Source organism: Globicephala melas, chromosome 21 (assembly GCF_963455315.2).
Source record: "Globicephala melas chromosome 21, mGloMel1.2, whole genome shotgun sequence".
In the NCBI taxonomy this organism is placed as follows: domain Eukaryota; kingdom Metazoa; phylum Chordata; class Mammalia; order Artiodactyla; family Delphinidae; genus Globicephala; species Globicephala melas.
The window spans coordinates 25,211,667-25,236,449 of record NC_083334.1 but is presented as its reverse complement, the minus strand read 5'-3'; the positions used below and the strand labels follow the sequence as shown (position 1 = coordinate 25,236,449).

Sequence of the window (24,783 nt, the reverse complement as noted above, 5' to 3'; positions counted from 1 at the left end):
AAAAGAAGTCTTACATAGTAGAAGGTGGACGCTCTTCCTCTCCCTTGCAGCTGGTTATACTAGACCTAACTGTGAAATGGAATCGTGTAGAAAATATTAAACACTTGGTCTTCCAAATGTTCATTCTATCCAGATGACAAATTATATATTCCACTAACTTCCATAGTCTGTTGATTTCATATGTTGTACTCAACCTGTACATTCAAAATTCTTTTTGAAATCTTGCTATGTGCCAGGCTCCCTTTGTACTGTTACAAAGGATGGGGGACTTAGGTTGGTTTTTGTTTGTTTGTTTGTGTTTGCAGTACGCGGGCCTCTCACTGTTGTGGCCTCTCCCATTGCGGAGCACAGGCTCCGGACATGCAGGCTCAGTGGCCACGGCTCACGGGCCCAGCTGCTCCGCGGCATGTGGGATCTTCCCGGACCGGGGCACGAACCCGCGTCCCCTGCATCGGCAGGCGGACTCTCAACCACTGCGCCACCAGGGAAGCCCTTAGGTTGGTTTTAATGCAGTGGTTAATGTGGAAGTCATCTTTATAAGACTGACCTAGTCGAACAATACCCGATTAAAAGGCTTTATTTTCAGGATCTTGCAAAGAAGTGGGAGGGAAGAAGGGAGAATAAAGGGTTAATTTTAAGCCAGGGTGCTTGGGTGGAGAGGGAGCCAAAGCTGAAATCACAAGGCATATGTAGCATTTGCTACAAAATCTAGTCAAGCCGTGGAACTTCCATCTCTTAGACTTTGACCTCTGGTCTTCTGACCATGATTTAGCGAGCTTGGTTCCACTCTCATAAGTTTCTGATTTTGTTTTAATGACTTAACAGTCCACTCTTTCCTTGATTTTGGCTTTTCAGAATGCCTGTGATCGTCTAGATTCCTCACATGCTTGCCAACCCATGTCAACATCCCGTGTCTCTCGTTGCCCGTGATTCATTTTCTAGACACCCAGCATCTACCGTGTTCCAGGCACTGTGTTAGGTACTGGATATACACATATAGGACAGTGTCTCTGCTTTCAAAGAGTATATGGTCCACTGAGGGAGGAAATTCAGTTAACTAGAAGTTGTAAGCTAGGTGGAAAATTCTGTGTAGAAGAATACACAGCTCACATTAAGACAGCGAAGGAGAAGCACTTATCTGGGAAAGGAGGAAAATTGTCATGGGTGCATTTCCAGAAAAGGACAGTCTCTCTACTCAGAGAAAGGGTGAACGAAGTTTGTCAGAAGGGTAAGTGGAGAAGGCAGTTCCTATAAAACCAGCTGGTCTGCACAAGGGCCAGGATATATAACAAGCATAACACTGTGTGGTTGTATAAATATGTGGGTGATTGAACATTGCATCCAAAATGATTTTAGAATCTAGCATTAAATAATATTGAATAAAACAGTGGAAGTAACTCCCTGTCAACTGCCTCTCAATTTTGCTTAATTCAAGGAATAAATCTTTCCTTGTTTTTGAATCTATTTCCCATTTCTCTGACACTTGCTGATTTCCCTTTGTGTCAAACAGAGAACAGGCTTCCAGCTCAGATACAGGCAACAGTGTCTTCTCAGAGCTTAATGATTTTGTTATATTTTTATTATATTTATTTTTACAGTTTTAATTATGGCAACTGATTGCAGTTTTCCATTCACAGCATTGATACCAAGTTTCATTGGAAATGATTTTATTTTAGTTAGAAGTGCAATCAATTGAAATAAAAACCATAGGCAAAAAGTAATACAGGTGGTACATGAATATGGTAATCATCATGAAGTCGGTATACCAATGACTAGAGTTTGATAAACACTGATGGGGTGTATTTGGAAAAGAGAAAATCATAAGATGGAGTGAAGTGTGAAAGTGGGAAATGAGCTGGAAGAGTTTGGCAGAAGCCAGCCTGGGAAGAGCATCTTATGTCAGGCTGAGTTAAGCTTCACCGGGAGCCATGGAAGGGTTAGAACCAGGAGAATGGCACGACAGGGTTTGCAAGTTAGAACCTTCCAGCAGGAGGTGAAGGATGCCCCAGAGGAGCTGAAGGAAGCAGATCAGCTAGGAGGCTAACAGGGTCCCATGATGAGGGCAGGACCAAGAATGCAAGCAGCGGGGCTCTGGAGGAAGGGAGGGTTGTGTGTGACGTGTCAGTGGTACAATCACCATTGTCACCAATGAGATGTGGAGGGAGAAATCTAGAGTATTGCTCAGGTTGTTGCATGGGTGACATGGGGCTCTCTTAGCCAGGAGAGGGGATGTTTTCCCTTAGTTGTTCCTTTGCTCGCTCATTCGCATGATTTTGACCCTGAGTGGATCCCTGAGTCTCATGAACTCTGCATTAACAGATTAACAGGAAGGCTGCAAGGTCTTCCCCTCACACTCCTGGCCAGAGATCTAACTCCTCAGACAGACAGAGCAGAACTCAGAATGAGCGGTGGAGTCAGCATCATTTCACGTTGTGAAAGAGTTTTTGGTCAAGGACATGTGATACCCTCTGGCTCTGCCCTAAAATTTTCTGCAGTGCCTACAACAGATCAAGGTAGATTTCCTGGGTTAATAAATTACTGTAAATCCTAAACCCCATCATTTCGGATTAAATTTTTGATCAAAGTGTGAAGATACATGGTCCTATGACTTCAGAATTTGAAGTCAGAGAGATCAGAGATGGTCTATAAACTAAGGAGTTACTGAGGGAGGTCTTTATTTGAAAAGAAAAAAAGATTATTCAGAAGGGAGGATGGTATCTTTGCAGGAAGATTCTCGTATGAGAGTAGAATTATCTTATAATCAGCAGGAACCTGGTTACTGGGAATTCAGAACCTCAGAACAAGTGGCTCTCACCCATAGCACTTTCTCTCTTCCCTATTCTTCATAGTAGAGAGTCTAGGACCCAAGGGGAAATTGTCTGTTTTGTTACCTTATTAGCGGCTAAAGTACACACCAATGAAGATTTCCTCCAAAGAAGACGGAAAGGTCACTTTAGGCTCAACTGTGGGAAACTGCAGGGGCTCTAGAACACGACCCTAGCTTGAAGCCCCCAAATCCTGGGGAAGCAGTCTAAGCCCCTCACTTCAAGAGAAAGGGCTCAAGGTCAGGCAAGAAGGAATCACCTAATGAAAGTCATGGAATCGAAAACAAGTGTCTGCTTAACTCCTGATGATAACTAATAATGAACAGGATACAAAGTTTACACCTAGATTATTTCCTTAAAAAATATAAGAAAACTTCTTCATGTATTCTTTTTAGAGGGAGTCAGGATTATTTTCAATGAAATACATTTTTATTTAAATGAAGGATAATGTATGGGCAGTGATATTAGACTCACTTGCCTTTAGCAGTATAACCGTATTAACTATACCACAAGTCTGATGATGGGTATGGTAAGACCAAGTCACCCACCATCCTTGATGTAGGAGGCAGTTTTAAAGAATGGAATCGAAAAAGCTGAAGTCTCTAAATTATTCATTGCTTCATACTCAACGATGAGAAAAATCATCCTGTTATACATGCATAAAGATGGAATAGAGCATGAAAAATTATGGGCTAGATAATGGAAGTGGGTGAGAACCGTCCATAAATAACGTGGTCTCTTACGTGTAGGACTTAGTCTGGGATCTGACGCCTCTAATTTTGTCACTCTGTAGACCTTTGCCTGGATTATAGCTTTTTAAGGAAATAGACATCCTGGATGTAATCTAATGATTTGGTTTGAACATCCTGGGTGCAAGCTAAGGCAGAAGGGTGTGCGTGGGTATCCTATCAACTTAGGATCCTTTTGTGTTTGTTTTATCAGATGTTTGCCATGAAGTTTGAAGACAGTATTACGAAAACTCTATGAAGCGTTATGTTTCAGTAAATTTCCGTGAAATTATAATGAAACATTAATGCAATAAGCCATTAAAAAATCAGAGACTTTATGGGAAACAGTGTGGCTACATAAGAAGCAAATACCTAAAATAAAGAACCTATTTAAGATAGAACTTTCTATCTTTTTCAATAATTATGCTGCTCAACATAGAGTTGTTATTAAAAATGGATTTGCCTCCTGGCACTAGATTGAAGATACGAAAAAAAGTGTTTAACCGATCAGTTTGTGCAATATAAAGTGTGTTGTTTGGGACTAAAATATTTAGTTTCCAAAATAAAGAACCGGAGGGGAAGGAGAAAGTGGAAGGTAGCATTTGAATACTCACTATGAGCTAGACATTTCCTGGCTTCCTTCTGTGTGTTCAGATGTAATCCTCACTATACCAAAGCTTTGTAAAGTCACTTGAATTCCCATGTTACAGATCAGGAAATAAACTTGGAGGAGGAAATTGTCCAAATTCAAAATCGCTAAGTGGCGGGGACAGAGCTTTGACAGCAAAGCCCCTCCTCTTTGCACTGTAGGATGCTACCTACATATTGAAATTGTGAATTTATCCCCCTGGCTACACTTCATTTCCATGGAAAGCCATGTTTAGGGAAAGGGGCATAGAGTCACTCAGCCAAGCAGATTGGATTCCAGAGTAACTTTATGCCACACCCCAAGGGCTCCTATTCTTTCCAGTAGAAACTTGGTTTTGCATGGAACTTGTACTGTCCATGTGGTCAAGAGCTGAAAATGAAAGAGTTGTTTGTGCTTGGCTCGGGGGGGAAGAGGAGGAATACAATCAGAAAACCTGGGTGCAAGCATCACCTCCGCAACTGACGGATGCGTAGCTTTAGGAAAAATTCTTAGCCTTCCTGAGCCTAAGTTTTCCTCATGATTTAGCCTACCAACATCCCAACGTATTAAGAGAACTAAAAAGAAATACAGGATGTTTTAAGTCATAAAATTTTATAAAATGTTATTATATTTAATAGTTTATTTCTCTGAATATGAACAAACACATACGTAAGCTATTAAAGATGTTTATGTCTACAAAGGTAGTAATTCTCTAGCCTCTTTGGCATGTTGTGAGGTGGGAAGAAGTGTTGTTTCTTCCATCAAATTCCGTCCCTAAAAGTTCATTTGAAGGGGGAGGGTTAGAGAAAGATCCCGGGTGGAACTATTACACTAGTCTCTGTTTCCTCTTTAGGAATTACTGGTCTCCCTCTCCTGTTTTTAAAAGGATTAGGTGGGTCATGATAGGTTTCCTCCAGGTAACAAATGCCTTTTCCTATCCCCCTGGTGGGTGATGTTTTGGAGCTCACTGAAGTTCAAAACCAAAGGCTCACTGGAGAGGTCTGACAAATGCCATCCCAGGAGTGCAGTAGGAGTACACGCAGGAGTGGGTTTGACTACTATGTACAACAGCCTTAAAGGTTAGGAATATTGCAGCCTCCTGTAGCAGCAGGATGGCTCTTTTGTAAACTTAAAGCATTTCTGTTTCCTGCCAAATTAGTCTTTTGGAGTAAGAGTATCCATTGATTTATTTTACCCATCCATTGTAGAAACAGCAAGTCAGAGATAGAGTGCAAAGCGATGCTACATGACATCATCAGAAATTTCCACTCATTCCAGCATCCCAAACCTCTCGATCTCAGAATTGCCTCACTTCACCCCAGATCTCTGGCCTGAAGCCCCTTTGTCATTTATCATAAGGACAGAAGGGCAAGAAATCTAATGATGGGGAAGACAATAGGTTGCAAAGACAGACTGTTTGCTAGTCTGCAGAGCCAGCCTGGGTTTGACATGCAGGAGTACGTGAGTGAAGTAAACAGAGGATTGGAATGATTATCCAGATATTGAACGTGGCTACGTGTGCGTCTTCGCTGCTCTCCACGCCACCCTCTACCCCACATGCTTCTACCTCCAATATCAGTATGTCTTACGGACTCGATTTTAACCGAAATTACTGAGACAGCTGCTTGTGGTTTTCAGTTCGGGGGATGGACAAAGCCTCAGCTGTAAGTTGAAGACACAGCGAAGTGTCTTCGTCTTTAATTTTTAAATATTCTGTGCACTCCTCGATGTGCTGAACGGCTGGCTGGGTGGATTGGACATGAGTGAACGTCATAACTTCAGGAGAGTGTGTGAAGAATTTGTATGTGTGTGTGTGTTTGTGTGTAAATCAACATTGCTACAAATCTGAGGACTCTGAATAGTTTTGGAAATTCGGTAACACAAACAGAAAAAACCGGCACGAAGTCCCCTCTTTGAACCTCCTAGACATCCAGACTGCTTCGGAAGTGACGCTAATGGATCTATCACTAGGTCATAGGAACTGCACCCAGATGTGGAGGTGGGAAGACTCAGGGTACCCTCAAACTCTGAAGGAAGCCGGTGGTCATCTCAAAGGATTGCTGACTTCGACTCCATACACTTCAGAAGTCCTGATTCTGTTTGGAGGATTGAGGAAGAGGCTTGAAATATACAAAAAGTACCACCCATGCAAGTATCTATTTGCTAAAATATGGCTTTTGTTTTGTTTAGACTAATTTCAAGAAGAAAAGGAATACCCTCATTTCTATGACTAAGTCTTAGAATGTGGGAAACTTCTCATGCATAGGCCCTTCCCTGAGCAGTAGGATGGACATTGAGTTTGCTTTACTGATAGAATGAGGAGGAAAGAACCCAATGAAGCCTTATTTTCTCTTAAAACTGTGAATTGATAAATCATGGACCTGATGGAGAAAATACGTTTACTAAAGCTCTAGGAGAGCTTAGCAGGGCCTGGTTCTGACTGGGTGCCTTTAGGCCATGGTGGCCACCAGACTCCCTGGACCATGGTAACAAGTTTCCCTTTCATGACTGAATGGGTCTCCACACTGACATTGCCATGAGTCTGAAGAAGTTACCTGCTGTCTGTACAGAGCATGGTAACAAGCGGGACCCCGTCGATCATGATAGCCTCTCTGATATGTTCTTGTGTGTAGGGGCCGGGGGAACTGGGGGAAAGAAAGTGTCATATTGCTTGGTTGTGACTCCTTCAACAAGGTACACAGTAGTAGGCAGACTCGACAGGCAGAAGATGATTCAAGAATTGGCAGGGGGGCAAAAGCAACGGACAGAAAAGATGATCATGGGATCCATCAAACACAGTCCTACATTAGCAAAACCGTCACAGTAAAAGGCAAGGTGCTGGTCCAACAGACTGGACAATTTGTCTGTCGACCCACACTCCCAGATCTCCACAGAGTAGCATTTTTATTGCAGTATTGTCTTCCATGGAAAATGAACAAAACTTTTAAAATAAATCACAATTGCTTATTGCTTAGTATGTTGGATAATAAATTCTTTAGTTTATCAGTACCTCACGGCCTTCAAATGTGCATTCTTCAAATAGTTTCAATTACATATACATTCTTTCTCCTGAACAATAAATTATTCTTTAAAAACAGAAAGAAAAAGGAAAAGATACATAATTTTAAAGCAAAGGAGAACCAAAAAACATATATTTTTGACATTTATCTTAAACTTATATGAAAACAACTCTATGTTAGGTGTTTGTTTAAATATAAATAATAAAGGACATTATGTTATTTACAATGTTACATAGTAAGTTGAGAGAGTAAAAAAAAAAACTGACATGGACTCATAAAGACAGTAAATGATGTAGGGAAACATCCAAGTAATGTACAATGTGTATTTACAAAAGAATATATAATAGAACTTGTGATATGTGGCCGTTTCCTTTTGACTGCATCTCTCTGCAGTGTTTCATGGGTCTTTGTAGATAGAAATCTTTGTGGCTGGTGGGAAGCAGCCAGGACTAAAAGATAAAACTAGGTCTTCCTTATTTTCACCAATGTGAGCCATGCACCTTTCAACCCCGGGCCAAAAAAAAAGTTACTGAGCAAATGACCCTGGATAAACTCTAACCATATCAAGACAGTCACACTTAAATAAGGAAGATACGGCATGTTGCTCTTTGGGACACATTCATAAATACCCAGGCAGAGTGCCATTTTGTAGAAAGCACGAGACTGTCCAGGTACTCTCAAAAACAAAAGTCCTACCAAGCAAGGAGGGAGAGTAGGGTAGTAAAGGAATCTGGAGTGAGAAAAAGGAGTTTTTCATATACTATGCTCCACTCCACATTTCTCAGCGGGATATGATTTCAGACCCAGGAAACAAAGTCGCCGTCCAACTTCTGGGCAATTTCTGCTACCTGAAGACCCACAAAAGTTTCCCATATGCGGGTAACGTAGGTTCACACTCCTTTGGATTGCGACTGCACTCTTGAGCTTATAAACAGAGATGGTGGCATTTAAACATCCTGGAGATGCCTCTGGGAACCCAAATCCGGGGACCACAGCAGGCAGCCCCGAGGAGTCAGCTGACCTTTCCTATCAAGGGAACCTCTCATTCTATGGACAGAAAGCCTGTCCCAACAGATATGCCACCTCGGTGAGTGACCAGAACCAGTTGGAAAGAAAATTTCCTCTCAATTTTCATCTATTTTTGCAACCTGAAAATTTACAGTGATCTTTCATACTGAGGAAAATGTTGTTCATTGCTCTCAACAGAAGATTTTATTTATTCCTGAAATTCTCCAGAATGGGACTCCAAATGCCTGAAGAATTTGAAACAGAAATTTTAGAGTTTTAATTACAGTGGGACTTTTTTTTAATTGAAATAGACTAAGAATGAGTCAAGGTCTTCAAATGCAATATTAGAGTAATTGAGAGAATCTCTTCACTGCTTGACTGCTTTCTCTCCCCTGCCATGAGCTTAACTGATTCTACAGAATTGGGAAATCAGTGCAACCTGGAGAGTTGTCAGGGCCTCCTTAGGAGAGGTGAACAAGCACATGAAGATACCGCTGAGCGCAGAGAAAGTGGCATGGAACCATGAAGGATGCTTGGGATACCAAATACTAAGAGTAACTTCAAGGACCTGTAGACAGGTGTCTCTGTGGATTGTAGAAACACTTAGGAGCTTAATGACATGACTCATGCTCAGCCTGCATTTTTCTTCTAAAACCTCCTTGCATGTCACTTCTTTCCTTTAATTTTAACATAGAGATTTGGTGAAGAAATAGATTCAGTTCACCTGCAAACAAGAAGAGTCACTCTCCTTGACTTCATGTCTGGTATTTTGAACCCCCTGCTAACCTGTTCCCCGTTTTGTTCCATGGCTCCTAGGAGGCCACTTGGAACGTAAGTAAAGCTCCAGCCCAATCTGACAGAAATGGGGCTGTGATTTTTTTTTTTTTAATTCTCTTATTTTCCTGGATTAGCAGTTATTTCAAATGTTTCTACGTACAGGCTTTCCTTGGATTGGCAATCCCAAGTGAACGTGCAAAGTATAGACCCATCTTAATCCTGTTTTTGTGACAGTAAAGCAAAAAAGTAAGAAAGGGGGAAAACGGGTGATACAGCTGTAAACAGAGAGGTTAGCACACAGGTGGGAGTCATTTCTGCATGGAAAGGTGCAATCTTTCCAAGACTATTGCCATTTCCTGATGAATCATCACTCGTAGGAGGTTCTTACTAATCAGAAATCACATGCACACTGGCCATTCCTGACAAAAATGTTCATGCATAGTTATGACTTAATCAAGGCAACATTGAAAAATGAGAGAAACATAATGAGGACAAAGGAATGGTCAAAAAAACTTAAAAATTACTAACCAAGTCACACAGCTGCTCTCCCCCGTGTCTTCTATGTATTCACTCCTCTAGACAGTCTAAGAAGAATTTCCCTACGATGACGTCACCAGTATGTACAGCAGGCACATTTCACTCTAGAAGTACTTCAGACAAATTGCTGAGTGTGCTGTTGAAGCTGGGGTTTTTGTGCCATAATATGTCTGTCCTTGAGCCAAGAAGACACAACCGGTCCCTAGCTCCAAAATCAGTGAAAAAACACAAGTCAGGAACGATTGCACCTTTTCCAGCCATGGTTTGCTCTTCAGCTAGATGAGCCGCTGTATCATTCCCCCAGAGAGAGAAGGTGAAACCGATCCTCGCCTTAGGGGCTGGATTTTACCCTGATCGGTAGCCAGAACCCATTTTCTCTGCTATCCCGAAAACTTGCTTTTTTTTTGGCCGAGAAAAAAAATCAATCAAAATAAAGTAAATGGTAGCTCCTTTTGTCAAGCAAGCTGTCTTCTGATGAATCATACAGTTTTTGAAAAAAAAAAAATCACAATATTACTTTCTTCCTAATATTTAACATGACTTAATGCAGTTTCCTGCTGTAATTAACAGTAGCATGCTGCTGGATCTACTATTATCTCAGAGCCCAGTGAAGCAGACCTTTGGCTGGCAGAGTCATAGACACAACTCATTTCATATACTGAAAGCAAAAGAATATTTCACACAGAAGGGGAGTATTTGGATGGATGTGCCATTACAAGACGTACTGATCGAGAACTACTTGAAGCGGACAGAGGGACAGTTGCAAATCCTGTAAACCATACATCGAGTCAACGTCATAATGCAACGCACAAGAAGCCAGCAGAAACGGAATATGCGGGGTGGGAGAGGGTTTGCTGAAATACTGTGAAAAAGCAATCACGGGAACAGTACAAAACTTGCTCTCGACATAACATAACATAAAGGCACCATTGATATCTTTCTCGTTTGGAAATACTGTAAAAAGTTGCTACATATGGCACATAACACATTTGTACATACATATATTTAATTTATAAAAGATTTTTTTCCTGTTTTCTATTTGCAGGACTGCTAAAATAAAATAAATTGTTTAATTTAAGGTGGAATACTTTATTATATAAAATAAAGTTTTACAGGTGAATCTATGGGTTTATTTCGGTTTTATACAGCAATAGGGTCTTGGTTAGCGATTACACCGGACAGCCTGGCCTGCAATTCTTCCTGCGGAGAGAAGCGGCCTGCTGGGTTAGTCCTGCTGTCAGCCAGGTGGAAGGCAGGGGCTGCCTCAACATTGGCTGCCAGGGGGTTCTGTATGCCCAGGAAAGGTGTGTCTTCTCCTACTCTTTCATCCTCTGTTTCACTCTCTGAGTTACTGCTCTCAGCGCTTGTGTTGCTGTCCATTTCCAGTCTGTGGGCAATGTGACCATTGGGCTTGGTTCTTTTGGCCCGCCGGCTGTTGGTGAGTTTCTTAACCGACTCTTGAGTCAGTTCATACTCCTGGGTCGTTTCATACTCTTCATCCTCCACTATCCTCAAGGGGCTAGGGGGTGGGCTGTGGCTCTCGTGCGCGGGGTTGCAGTGGAAGGAGTTGAACTGCTGAACGTGCTGGACATCCCTCTCCCGCAGCCATGGCGGTGTCACAAGAAGCAGGGGTCTCTCTTCTTCCACGAAGGGACTGACTGCCATGGAGGGCATGGACACCGTCGTGCTGGACACGGGTGGAGACATTTCCGAAGGGGGCGATTTGGGGGAGCTTGGCGTGTGGAAATCTACAGGTGACATACGAGCCGGGGTGGTCATTGCTGATACATACCTGTGTGAGCAGAGAATACCCCGCATAAGTGTGGTGGAATGAGAGCCGTAGAGCAGGGGTGGGGGGTGGGGTGGGGTCAGGGGGCATCGTTCACAATATTATCATCAGATATCATCCTCAGAGAATTTCTATTCATCGTACACTTCTCGGTTTTTGCACTAGGACATTCAGCACCCTTGGAATCTCAAATTAGGTAGCCAAGAGTCTCCTCACAGGAGTGCATGCAAAGATCAGCTAAATTGCCTAGCTCATCAAAGCGTTTGAGGTTTTCGGATCTCGTCATGAATTTTAATAAAAGCACGTGAGTTAAGACAAGAGGGCGCCGGGTCCTGGAAACCTCTCAGTTTATCAGGACCAAGGCTCAGGGATTTGGAAGGGAAAGAAGTATTACTTAAATACTATACCTTCCCAAAGGCCAAGGGGTCTTAGAGAATGAAGCCCAAATGGGGAATGGAAGAAGCTCTAAGATGAGTTTCGGAAAGCTGGATCTGCATGCATTTGGATCTGTGGGCCTTGTTTCTCCTTAGCTCAGCTATAAGGTTATGTCTTATGAAAAAAAAAGAGCATAGTAACTTAGATTTATTCCTGATAACAGTGTAACACATTTATGTGCTTTTTTAACTTTTCCATGAAATGTTACTTCTTAACATTCAATTTGCAACTCTCCATCCCAGTGACCATGACATTTCAAAGGTAACTTATTTTGGGCTTCATAGTTCCGTCCAATCTCTGGTCTACCTCTCTTCCAAAGCCCACCGCTGTATGCGTCTCTGGCTTATCTCCTGTGACTGCTCAAGACTGGGCTGTACCGTGTCGCCTTATGTCATGTTACGTCTGATCATGCTCAGTGAATCTAGCTGTCAAGACATTGAGTGCACTGTTTTTACCATATCGTGGATTCTTCCCCCAGAACAAGAAGACCTGATGTGGCACTGAGAAAGATGTGGCTTATTCAGAGTCACATTTCTCAGCTTGGATAAAAATGTCACCAATGCATAGCACTAAAGGACTCCTTTCTTCACATTGGCATTTGCAGAGTCTAATTTGACATGACCTGTGATGACACAGGACACCATCTTCTGAACTCTAGCTAACAGAAACAAGAAACTATTAACTCTTGTGCTTATCAGCCATGATTCTGAGTCATATGGAAGTGAGCTCTGGCTGTGTCTAAAATGGGAAGGTGTCTAGAGATGGAAATATTTGGGGATCAAGTCTCCAGACATTTTGTTTTGGGGATACTTAAATTAAGCGCTCTGAGAAATGCTAATTCAAATCCAATCAGCCCATAAAAGTGACTCGTCTTTTCTCTCCATGATGCCTAGGTTCAGGTATATCTTGCAGTCCTAGCTAATATCTGGGGTATGAAAGGAAGCAGGGAAGTGTCAGACTTTAAAGACAAATATCACATGTAGTGATGAAGACAGAATTTATCCCTAAACTCTTTTTCAGGTTTCTAAAAGGACTGAATTAGGACAGACTTCATACATAAAGATATAATTACATGAATTTAAGACTAATGTTTTAAACCAGTTTTGGACCATGTCTACTTTTTCATAGATGAGTTACAGAGCAACCACTAATTCTGTAAAACTCTGAAATACCTTTTGGGGGTAAAGGCTTTTGAAAAAAAGTAATCAGCAGGTTCTATATGACCTGCAGCCTCCAAACCGGTCTCCTTTGGGGTAAGTACTTCCCAGTGCATGAGTAGAAGGGTGTATCAAAATTATCTCCACCCATGAAAACCAAGTAAGTATCGCTTCGACATGATGTAAACCTTTTAGTAAGTGGTCAGAGATTAGACTGAGAAGACAGTAAAGTCAACAAACCAACAAACCAACAGACAGAAACCCCGCTGGATTTGAAAACAAATAAGTAACAGCTTACTGATGGGCTAGGAATGCTGGTTGGGTATAACTTTCTCCCCCAGTTTAGGTGAAAATGGATCCGGAGACTCTATGAATTCAGTATTCTTATTAAGCATCGCTTTCAGCTCACTTCGCTCTGATCTTTATTTTACCTTTGCTGTGACTGCCCCCCTGACCCAACCCTATAGCCCCAGAAGGAAGCCAACACACTCTGGAATAAGGGCCACCCCAAAGGCAATATCTGCCTTGCCAACCTCCCGCGAAGACGGCGAGGTGAAGCATACGAGACACTTATTGAGTCATCCCTTGTTGGAATGCCATAAAGGGATACTATCTGGAGGGATGCGAACCGTCCCTACAGCCGTCAGCAATGACACAGCCCTTGATTTGACTTAAGTGAGGCTGGAAGGTAAGGAAGAGTTAATGCGTGCGACCGGGAGTCCAGCTCGACCAGAGTTTGGATAACTGGCCACTTAGAATTCTAGAAGGGTCCTGATCGATCACTGAGGCCAGCATTCTGCTCTCAAGGTACAGTTGAGGAAACGGAGACATCCCCCACCCCCCGCCGCCCCGAGGGTCTGAGCCTAAGGTCAGAGCTAGGAACTCCCAAGTTTGCTGCACCTTCCACATCGAATCATTCCAGCTCTTTAGAAGTCTGTTGCCTGTCAGCCACGGGGATGATGCGAGAAGCTCGCGAGCAGTGGGTTCAGTCAAACCCAAAGATGGCTTCGTCAACCAGAAGCACTCCTAGACCAGGCAGCTGCCGCCCCTTATTCTCATTAGAGGGTTCCTCAGGTGGGACCGCAGGTGCTCACGGGGATTCTCTTACTGGGGTGCTCTCTCCTCTGTAGTAGCTTTGCCCTTCGGTTTTACCTTTCACTATGAGGAGAATCTCGGTAGGAGTCAGGGGTTTCTCTGGCATGCCTGAGGAAGCTGTTACACTCGCGAGGGCCTCCCAAGCCATTAAGACGTCCTCTTGGGCCCCCAGTAGGGCTGCTGTGCCTACTGTTTTCTACAGATGACATCACGATGACAGAGTGGCTTTCTGAAATGATGCTTTCAGTGTGTCCGTTGCTCCAGCTACAGAGGAAATGTGAGAGGCAAAGAGAGAGAGATTTTTAATTATAGGCACACATGGAAATGAAAGGAAGTGATCTGACAAGTCTTGCGAATGACTGGTGCATCAGTAGTTCACTACGATAGCACTTGTCTCAGAATAGAATTGTTTATAAAGTTGCTTGCTACCGACAGGATCTTGATTTAGACTGGCTTTGCAAGGATACACTTTATTCATGTGTTCACCCATTCAACACACATGTACCAAATGCCATTTCGTACTAAGTATTCTTAGAGTCTGTCTGTTCTTGAGTGGCTTAGATTAAGGAAACACCTGTCTCATGGGCTTCATTTGGAAGTGTAGTGCTACCCTTGGTAGCACACATTCGGATATCACCAGAGCATTTGAGAATTTAGGTTCAGCTCTTTAGCCAGTTCTCATGTGCATATCCCAGGGCAATCCAACCACTGGAAGAAGTCAACTTCTAAGTATTGTACGGCCTCTAAGACAAACTCTTCCCAGTGTAGTAACTCTGTGAATGGTCAGGCATGAGAAAAGACGATCTCTAAAATAAGGAACAACGATCCTATAAGGTAGGTGTCATTTCCCCTTACTCTGCTAACGGAAAAATTGAGGCTCAAATTCAAACAGCAGTTAAGCGGCAGAGCCAGTTTGATGTCCAAAGTCGGTTTCTGTCCCAAGCCATACACTCTACTTTACCTCACTGCCTCATAAGTACCTCCTGTCCCTTTTGTAGGCAGTGAGAGCAAAAGACAATGTGTAAAGATTAGTTCTTAGAGAAATGCCTTGCGATTTTTTATTCTCATACCTGTGACTGGGAGTCTGGGTGACAGTAGTGGAGTGATGAGCTGTCGAAGTGTAGTGACTGGTGGAAAAAGACGTCTCCGCCTCTCTCTCGACAATATGCTCGCTGGAGATGACATTTTTAGATACGTATTGCTGGATAAACAAAGAGACACAACTTGAAGATTTAGGGGAGTCAAAATGCTAACAATGTCACATGCACACACACAAAAATCTCTACTTCTAATACACATGCTTCGTAATAAATTCCAGTTTCCAGTGGCCAGATGACAAAACCTATCCCAGCTACTGTGGTCTTTAAATTAGGTAAATGGAGTTGAGGGATTGCTCTTCGGATACGCGTGCAGTGTAGGTCCTACAGTCACAACTACGTTTTATCAAAAACAGACCTATTCTCTTTCGTTTCCAACTGATAACATGACTAGAATTCAATACAAAAGTCTGCCCAATACTTATTTTTGTAATAGTTGTTGCAAATCAAAAACGACGAACAGATATTTGAGTGCAACAAAAGAACAGAGATGGTTTGTCTCGTTTCAAATTTCAAGTCACTAGAAGAATGAAAAAAAACCTCTGTTTTGAATCTATCTTTCTCTTTTAATTTCTCAGTGCCCGTGGTGCCCTAATGATATCGTTGAAATTTTTAACTTGTCAGTGGTAAGACTAACAGGGCTACTGAGAGATTTGAAAGACTTAACAGCAGTTGTCAAGGTTACACATCTTGACAAACCATATAATAGAGGGCCTTATATTGAGTGCAAGTAGATTCTACTTTATTTTCACCACCAAATCACAGTAGCTGTCACCGCCTTTTATTAGTGAGAGAGGGACATCTTTAAATTGTCTTTTAAACCCTGTTAGTATTTACACCAAATTGAGTTAAATAACGGGTAAAGACACGGATAGGAATAGTCTTAGATGAAATAGGGCAGTTTATAATCTGATGGGTTATGGGCTCTAAAAGAACCTGATATATTCATGGAAACCAAAAAAAAAACAAAACTGCAACTTGAATTATGCTTGAAATTATGGCTGGTTCTCTTAACCATGGAAAGGTTATTCCATGTGGATCTTTGCTTTAAGGAAAAGAAAGATGGCACTGTCATATGTAACGACCTATTTTTAGTCTGCGTACCAAATGACTCTTGCGCCTTGGAAGGCAATGTAAGCTCAGTGAATCTAAGGAAAATCATGTTTAAAAATGATACAACATTCATTAGATGCCACTGGGCTAAGTGTTTTATACGGATTATCTTTTTAATGCTCGCAAGAACTTTTTGAAGTAGGTATTATTTTTATGATGAAGAAACAGGGTTTAGAAAAGTCAAAGCTCACAGTAACATAGCTTGAGCCATAATTGGAATCCAGGCAGTCATTCTGCCTCCTATGTATTATATAAAGTGATAGATTATAGGTGTGTCAGTAGTGAATGAATTTAGCAACTGTGCAGAACATTCCAATGAACATACTGGTAGGGGGAGGAAAGCAGCCAATATGTTAATTTATCAGCACCTAACAGTCTCCTGTAGGTCTTTCCTACAAGACTTGCTGGTGGTTGAACCTCCAGCAACCCTGAACTTGGGTCTCTGATATATTTGCTCCACACAAAACCCATCTTTGACTATAGAATAGAAAATGGTACTGCGATATAATCTTCCAGCTTTGCCTATAAAAAGCCAGACATCAGAGGGGAATGGAGAAAACAGGAAGAATGATGGCGGAGTAGGAAGGTAGAACTCCAGAAGCCGGGAGAGCTGAGTCCAGCTCTGCCCTGGCCCTTATCTGTAAAAAAAAAAAAAAAAGCTATGTAAAGACTCTCAGAATCTAATATTTGATGACTTCATTATATTTAAAAGCTGAATGCTCCATAAATTTAAAAAATAGATCTTCGAATGATGAAGGATGTATTTCCTCTGGACGGTTTGGCATCATGTAGAAAGAGTTGGAAAGTATTAAATTCTTCTAGTTTGGCTACTGAGAAGCAAGGTTGGTAATGGCCTTGACCTTTTCATGCCCTAATGTCTCCCTTTGTTAATCAGAATCAGTAAATCATCAGGCACCGGACAAATGAGTCTAATAAAAAAATAAATGACTCTAGAGCCTTTAGTTCAGTTATCAGGGCTAATCAGTTACAGACTGAAGCAGCCTTCATTTCCAAAGTATAAAAAAAAAATAAAACATTTCCTTCTGATTCTTGTATCATGAATTTTATTATTTTTCTTTCTTTTTTTTTTTTTTCTGTTCTTTCTTCTGGTTACGGTTTCCCTACAGAACAAACCCAACATGATTATTCCGATCCCTTAATGAACACTTTATAAGAGGAAACGTGCTTGTTTTACAGTCACCAAATCCACTTAAAAAAATGTTCCCGTTATTTTCTCTTGGCGAAACCTTGGATTCCTGGAAGCCCTGGTGATTAATGGCAGCAGCTAAGAGCCTAAGAGCTTTAGAAAATAAACTTCAAGGTGCCTGAACAGAGGAGAGATGCTGAGCTTTTCCACTGGCCAGAGTCAACATACATTCACCAGCTGCACGTTCTCGGGGGGTGGATTGGGGTGATGGGGCCCGTTGGCTATGTTCACCATGTTGTTTCGTTCAGAGCGAAGACTCTGCCGAAGCCGGTCGTGAAGCTTTTTCCGTTGCTTCCTGGATAGGAAAAAAGGAGCGTTTATTTTTTCTATTATTTACATTTTTCAGTACAGTCAATTCTTTCTTCTATCAACACACAACTCAAGGCAGTGGCTTGGGAGGGAGGGTGGAGGAGGGAGGCAGTGCCACTTCCTCTCAGGAGGGGAATCATCTATGCTTAGCAAGTAGATTTAAGAAGCTGCATGGGATTCTTACAGAAATTGAACTGGACTGCTGAGAGATAAAGAAAAAAAAAGAAGACAAGTCAAGTTGAGAGGTGGCTAATACCCCAACTTTCCTAATCAATCCATCTTTGCCTAAGTCTTAGGGATGGTCATTTGTCTTAGGTAACAAGTCATGCTATGCAACTGACAAGGTTGATTTCATTTATAGTTTTGCCGGTCTGTGTGTCTTTCAAGAAAATGCAGTTAGTGTTGAATCTGTGCATCACACATAGCGTGTGTATGTATAGAACTGTACGTGAGTGAAGATACGTACTTATTTTGCCGGTAGATTTTGGCACAATTATAATATGATCCTACTCTATTACCACTTTTCTCTGTAACTAGGGAGTGAATATTCACGTATTCAGATTGAATATAAGACGACTCCTAAGGGGGATTCCGTGAGGGCTTGTTTATCTCTATCGCTTGCTCAGTTCTGGCAACACACTGAATCCTGGGACATTAAGAAAATGCCATCCATGCCCTTACTTTTATACCATAAGAGCATATTGTCTTTGTTCCTCAACTTGGATCGTAATATTAGTCCCATGACTAGTTTTGGCTCAAGATTTTATATGATGAAGTGACAAAATAAAACAAAACTGTTAATAACATTATTTCAGCCTTGAAGCAGGAGTTCTACGTATGAGAGAAAAATGAAAAGAATTCATGTCAAATGGTAATTGTATTTGTTAACATGAACCCAGCTTAAAGGACCAACAAGGCAAACACAAATCTGTTTTCATGTTTCTCTTTTATTCTTTCAAAGCGAGTTTTGCTTAATTCTCTTGTGAGATTCCTTTTGTACATCTCTCATTTTGGGAGCATTGGAACCGGTCACCTAATTAGATGGAATTGAAAATTCATCACGATCATATTTTTTAAAAACCCCTGCATTTCAAACAGCACCAAATGCTCCCTTTATCCGCTAAGTCTGAGTACAGTTGGACGTGTCCTCAGCAGTGAGATGACACGCTCCTCCCCCACAGACACCTGCGTGTGTCCCTGTACAACCCTGTCCCTCCCACCCTTTCTTCGGTCGTGGGACTGTGGTCAATTATCAGAAGTCTTCTGAACACTGTCACACAAATAGGCAAAGCTTTCTAATGTACGTGATTAGGAAAGGTCCTCAAAATGGATTACTCAGGAGGAAAAAAATAAGGAGCAAGTCCCTCTGTGGCGCCCACCCCCTTTTCTCAAGACTAGGCAGTGGAGCTTGCCGGCCAGGCTGTCTGTGCGCTAAGGGGAGGGGGTGAGGAGGGCGTTTACTTGGTTTTGCAGTAGGCTAAGGAGAGGGGGTGAGGAGGGCGTTTACTTGGTTTTGCAGTAGGCCACCACACACATGATGCCGACCACAAGCAGCGCGATGCAGATGCCGGTGATGGTGAGCACCCTCTTCTGGTAGAGCTCCTCCGCTTCTGGAAAGGGACGAGAGCAGACGTCAGCAAGCGTCCCTAACCCTCGCCGGGACTTACAGCTGAACAGTTGGCATGCTGTATTGTCCATGTTCACAAGAAATACACACGGGACACTTCATTCCTCTTGCAGACGTACTTAAGGTGCAGCATACTCTGCACTACAGTTTGAGCGTAAAATGGCAAAGCCCGTTGGGGGCCATTTATAATTTAAAAAATGATACTATTCAGTTACTTTAATGATAAGTTATAGATATATGTGTACTAAACTGGCACATCATAAACATTAATTATAAAATAATGATTTGGTTAAAACTGTCGATTTTATTTTTTTTAAAATCTCTTGCAAAGACAACAGGAATCAACACCAGTAAAAGGAGCCGGCATTGGCGCCACTGGGACCCTCTGTCTCCTTCTTTCCTTCTTCCCATCCTCCCAGCCCCCGCCCCTCCCTCACCCTGAGCCTCTTTGGATTTCCCAGCTATTTCCCATTCCTGTGGTCTTTACAAAGAGCCACTTCTAACTTAAAAAAAAAAAAGAGAAAATCAAAGACATCTGCAAACATGAGCTTGACTTGTAGTTAGCAACAAAACTGATGCAGGATCCCTATGACTTAACAGTAGAATGCAAACGTAAGCACCATGACAGGGAGTATAGCAGGGCACTGTATCAGAGAAACCCCGTACGATGGGTGGGATCGTCCCGTCCTGGGCCATGATGAAGATTTGTCCTTTGAGGAACAATTATTATTACTTCACCAGTTGTACTTAGAGACCTGGTTTATGGCACTACAAAACCACTGGCACAAAATGATACATGATTTGAAATAGATTGTACTCTCCTGCATTGACCAACTTGGCCAATTAGCTAATGTCGGTTGCACTAAGGAGATGGGATGCTTAGAACTTTCAGGTGAAGGTACTGCTGTACCCCCCAATGCAACCAGTTTCTGCTTCATGGAAGGCTTTCTATTTGCCAGTTGGGTTTTGTGGGGCTAACTTGCTTAGACTATGGTAGGTCAGGTTCTTAACAATATTGGCTGATTTAATGGTGAACCTGATCCTCTTAGGAGCTAAGCTTCCAACCAGTCCAATCACACATATTATTGGGAGAGATTCACGAGTTCAATGAGAAAGAGAACTCGACTGATGCATAATAAGCGGGGTGAGCTGTATTTGCTCTTCTGATTAACAAGCTGGTCAAGAACTGGGGAATATTTTACCGATGAAGGTCTCTTATCTGGACATCAACATGGGGCCTTATGGAACATTTTCAGTTTACATTCTCTGTCTCAGCAACCACACTTTTTTTCTCTGCTGAGAGAGGGCAAGTCGCTGGAAGTCTTCTTGAAATGAAAAAGTGCAATGTAATTTCTATGATACAGTAGACTTTATCATTAAACAAAACATTTCCTACAAGCCAAGCCCATGGTAATCAAATTCCAGTTAACAGGTCAGGAACATTGTCAAATCAAATTAATAAGAGCACTGATTATTATTAACAGGAGGAAGAGAAAGAAGTAAGAGACCAGAATGCTGCAGAGATTATACAAAAACAAACCAAAAGTGTTGGAAGTGGAAAAGAAACAAACGGACAGGACAGACGGGCTGACAGAATGACGGAGAGAGGGAGGAAGCCAGGTAGGAGGGAAAACAAGGTTAAGAAGTGAAGGAGCAATCTGAAGTCCCTGGCACAGCATGCCTGGTACTAAGGGAGGAAAAATAAATACATAAAAGAAAACCAGAGGGAGGAAGTGCTGGGGTGGGAGGAAAGGTGGATGCAGATTTGGAAGGGTTATCCCATACAGCATAACTCCTAACCTAGACTGGCGGTCACGTGGAAGCCACAATTAGAAAGCAAAGCAGCTGGTGCAGCTGATGCATTGCGGGGCGACAACGGACCAGGAGACATAGAGCGGTGTCACGTAGTTTTGTGCCGCAAAAGTCAAATGAGGACGTGGCACGTGGATGCTTGTATGTTAATTGCGAGTGTCTGCTGCCTCCTACCTCCCCTCCCACATAGACACAGGACAGGGAATTCAATTTCATAAGGTGTTAATCTGTGAGCTGATGCCCCTGGGGCCTCCGCCTGGACCGGGCACCCGGATCAGTTTTCAGCACTAAGTCTAAGCAGCAAAGGCATCGCCCCACTGGTCCTTCTCCAGGGATGCAGGACACGGAGCAGGGATCCTTTGGTTGTGATGAACTGGTTACAAACCAGAAGTGTGAAAGTGTCATTGCCTAGAAAATGAAGACCCTACTATACCTCTTTCGCTTACTCTATTGTTTTCTTCTTTCCAAATGGCAAGCACTTGGCAGCATTGCCATCTTCCCATTCTATCTTTAGAGAAACCTGGGAAATTGCTTCTGCACACTGCAAAAAGAGGACCTAGCCAAGGGCCATAGGGGGAAAGGCATCGTGCCTCTCACGGCCTCCTTGGCAAGTTTTTTGGTGGTGGTTAATTATAAAATAGACTAATTTGGGTTTGTGAACAAATTGTATATGATGACTTGCCCATTCTTCCTAGGTTATGTCAGAAGACACAGTTTTTCCAGGAAAATCAATCATGGAAATAGAAAGGCAGCCCAGTAAAGGCCAAAGGGCAAAAGAAAAGTGCTAAACGAGCTAATTAAAACCAAGGCCCCTAGAACACAGATGTGGATCAGGGTTCTGTATTCACATCAGCATGTTTGCGTTAAATGTTTTTCATCTAAGTTTCTGATTTTCCAGTGGTTTACTAGATCAGGTGACCCTCACAAAATAAATGTGTTCAAAGAGAAATACCTGATGAACAATAATAGAAACAATGAGTTTTTAAAAAACCCTTCCCCCCCCCTTACTTTTTCCTAGTGTGACGGGGTCAATAGGACAAGAACAGATTAGAGGCAGCGTTGAAAAAAAGAATCCATCAGGCTCGTTGGCGGATCTGCCTTATTAATGAGTTGCAACACTTCTGAGTCCTTATGGTTTGGCTGGATGCATCGAATGAACCAGATCAAGCATGTTTTTCAGACTGATCTGGCTAGGCCAAGAGACAGAAGCCTTGGCTGTCTCAATTTTAATTGACCTTTAAAGTCGGATTTTCCTTAAGGATGGAATGTTCTGGCTGGCTGGGGACTTTGGAACCTCTGGAAGGTTTGCCCTTAAGAGGTCAAACCTTAAGCTTACCAAGGTAACCCCTGGTGTGGGTACCACATCAGTGTGCCTTTACTAACCCTTCAGATCTTACTGAGGGAGGTTATACATCTGAAATATCCATCACCCTACTTCATTGTTTGGGAAGAGAAATATTAAATTTAATAATTATACCCTAAAGTGATAAAGCAGGAAAGATGCTCTTAGGGAGAAGAGGGGAGGTGATGGTGGTATTTTTTTCTTCCTTTCAGGTAAGGCCAATAAGTCTATTTCGAAGTGGGATAATTTTTATCCCAAGGAAAGTAACCTGAATAGATGACTCCCCTCGTGTAGACCACCTGCCCCCTGCGGGATGTTGGTGGGACCTCTTGTGTTCCTTACTCTTGGGTGACGTTCTCTGATGTGCAAAGGACCACTCACATGAACGTGGGGCTATTCCCATCAAATGAATAGTTTTCTCTTGGAATATTTTTGGGGGCAATGAGCAATTAATTGAGTTTCTATCCCTGGAATGGATAGAGCTTGTAACAACCTGATTTTCCACAAATTATGGGAAGTACATTAGGTGTAGACTGTGATGTTATCATTGAAATGAAAGCAACAGCTATAAGATGCTCTCACCGCATGATGTCACTGACACCAGCTGGTTGGGGACCAGATATTCCTGTAATCAGGACATGGCTTTATTGACCAACGGTCACATTCCTGGGGGTCTGCACTGTGGAGCCTCTGGAAGAATAGAATGGCTTCCCCTTCCTCCCAAGACTGGCCTTTTCTCCCAACTCTTTAGGGTGAAGGCTTTCCAAAGAAGTCTGCCCCCAATTCACATGCTCATAGGAGATATTTTACATTTGCAGTGTGAAAATGTCTATTTGATTACTTGTTGGGATATAGTGACTCAAGTTTAATTCTGTTAGTACTAGAATTTCCAACTAAAATAGCACAAGGCTATTTCATTCTGTTTTCTGTTTATGACATAATGAAATCGACTGGAGCAGTGCTTGAGTATCTCCAGAAAACCAGAGTAATCCAAGTCTATGCATATAATATGTTGCAGATTAAGATGTTACTATATTAATAGATGATTTTTACATTGTATGTCAAGCTCCCATCAGCCTAAAACGTGGAGCGTTCTTACGCTGATGTATGTAAAGCTTCTTCTGTTCTCAGGCTTCTGGTTTGGTTCTTCCTACAGCCTTGTAAACCACTCCAACGTACCCCAGCTCGGAAATAACAGCATGGCCAGATCAACCAGTGGGTCAGAGAACATGGGATATATGTGAATTTGCAGCAGGTAAGGTGATTTTAAACTCTAAGTGAAAACTGGGAATCTAAAAGCTGGTGCACTCAGTACCATGTTGGTAAACTAACCATAGATTGAAGGCAAAGAAATCACTGTTATAGCTGTATGATCCCTTCTAAAGAGAAAGGAAATTAGTTAGGAACTGAAAGGGAAGAATAGACAGGGGGGAAAAAAAAAGGGTTTCAGCTCATAGGCTCTAAATTCTGCAGGCTAAAAGGAATGATGATTGGTCCATACCCATAAATTCAATCCCAAGATGCTCTGCCAATGCAGAAAGTTGACAAAAAAAAAAGAAAGAAAGGGAAAAAGTTTCAGAAAAGAGCAATACACTGCACTCCAAAACACATTACACACGACTATTATGGCTCTGTGCGTGCACATTGAACAGACAAACGGCGGATGGTTAAGGAAGCAGTGCTCAGGTACGCCCCCATGAGTCCACAGAGGGAACTTCTCTTTTAAGAGGTGCGCAAATACCAGCACACTGTGTCTTTATTAACCCTTAAAAGACCTTACTGAGGGAGAAGTTGTACGGCTGAACTCTTCTCTATGCTATTTCATTATTTGGGAATAGAATACTGTATTTATCATCAGAGACAGCATTTGGCATTATTTCATTCTTCTCTTTTCAAAAGGCAGACTTGAAGTTCCAGGGAGGTGAAATTGTTTTGCCCAAAGACACACAGTGGCAGAGCTAGGAGGTGAAGCCAAGTAATTTGGTTGGAAAATTTCATCACAATGGATTTATATAGCTATGCTCTAATATTTCTTGTTGCTTTAGTTATTTTTTTAAAACTACTTCCTTTTCTCCAAACCTTCTACTCTCTCCACCACTTACATGACAAGGAGCAAACATTTCTGCTCAAAAAGCCAGACGGGGCACTGGGGCACTGGAGCCTGCTTCCAGTTTTCCATATAATTCCTGTGTGGCATAGGACAGCTCTGAATGCCTCACTTTTTCAATTGGTTGAAAAAAGAGGCGGGGGGAGGATGCAATTCCTGGGTTCTTTAGT

General features: G+C 42.2%; 1 protein-coding gene across 5 annotated transcripts in view; it reads right to left on the bottom strand.

Moving 5' to 3' along the window:
• Window positions 1-10,010: 10,010 nt before the first annotated feature.
• The window catches only part of NRG1 (neuregulin 1), a 1,014,779-nt gene continuing 1,000,006 nt past the window's right edge, over window positions 10,011-24,783 (bottom strand). For 3 of the 5 annotated variants that reach the window (XM_070044598.1, XM_060291365.2, XM_030832734.2), the window contains 6 exons: window positions 24,008-24,031; window positions 19,233-19,335; window positions 17,585-17,711; window positions 15,070-15,200; window positions 14,057-14,263; window positions 10,011-11,315 (listed from right to left, as the gene is read on the bottom strand). In XM_070044598.1, the coding sequence (XP_069900699.1) occupies window positions 10,664-11,315; window positions 14,057-14,263; window positions 15,070-15,200; window positions 17,585-17,711; window positions 19,233-19,335; window positions 24,008-24,031 (1,244 nt within the window). In that variant the 3' untranslated portion in view covers window positions 10,011-10,663. Of the gene's footprint in view, window positions 11,316-11,719; window positions 11,862-14,056; window positions 14,264-15,069; window positions 15,201-17,584; window positions 17,712-19,232; window positions 19,336-24,007; window positions 24,032-24,783 lie in introns of all 5 variants that reach the window. The other 2 variants (XM_060291366.2, XM_030832802.2) reach the window with 1 other exon arrangement.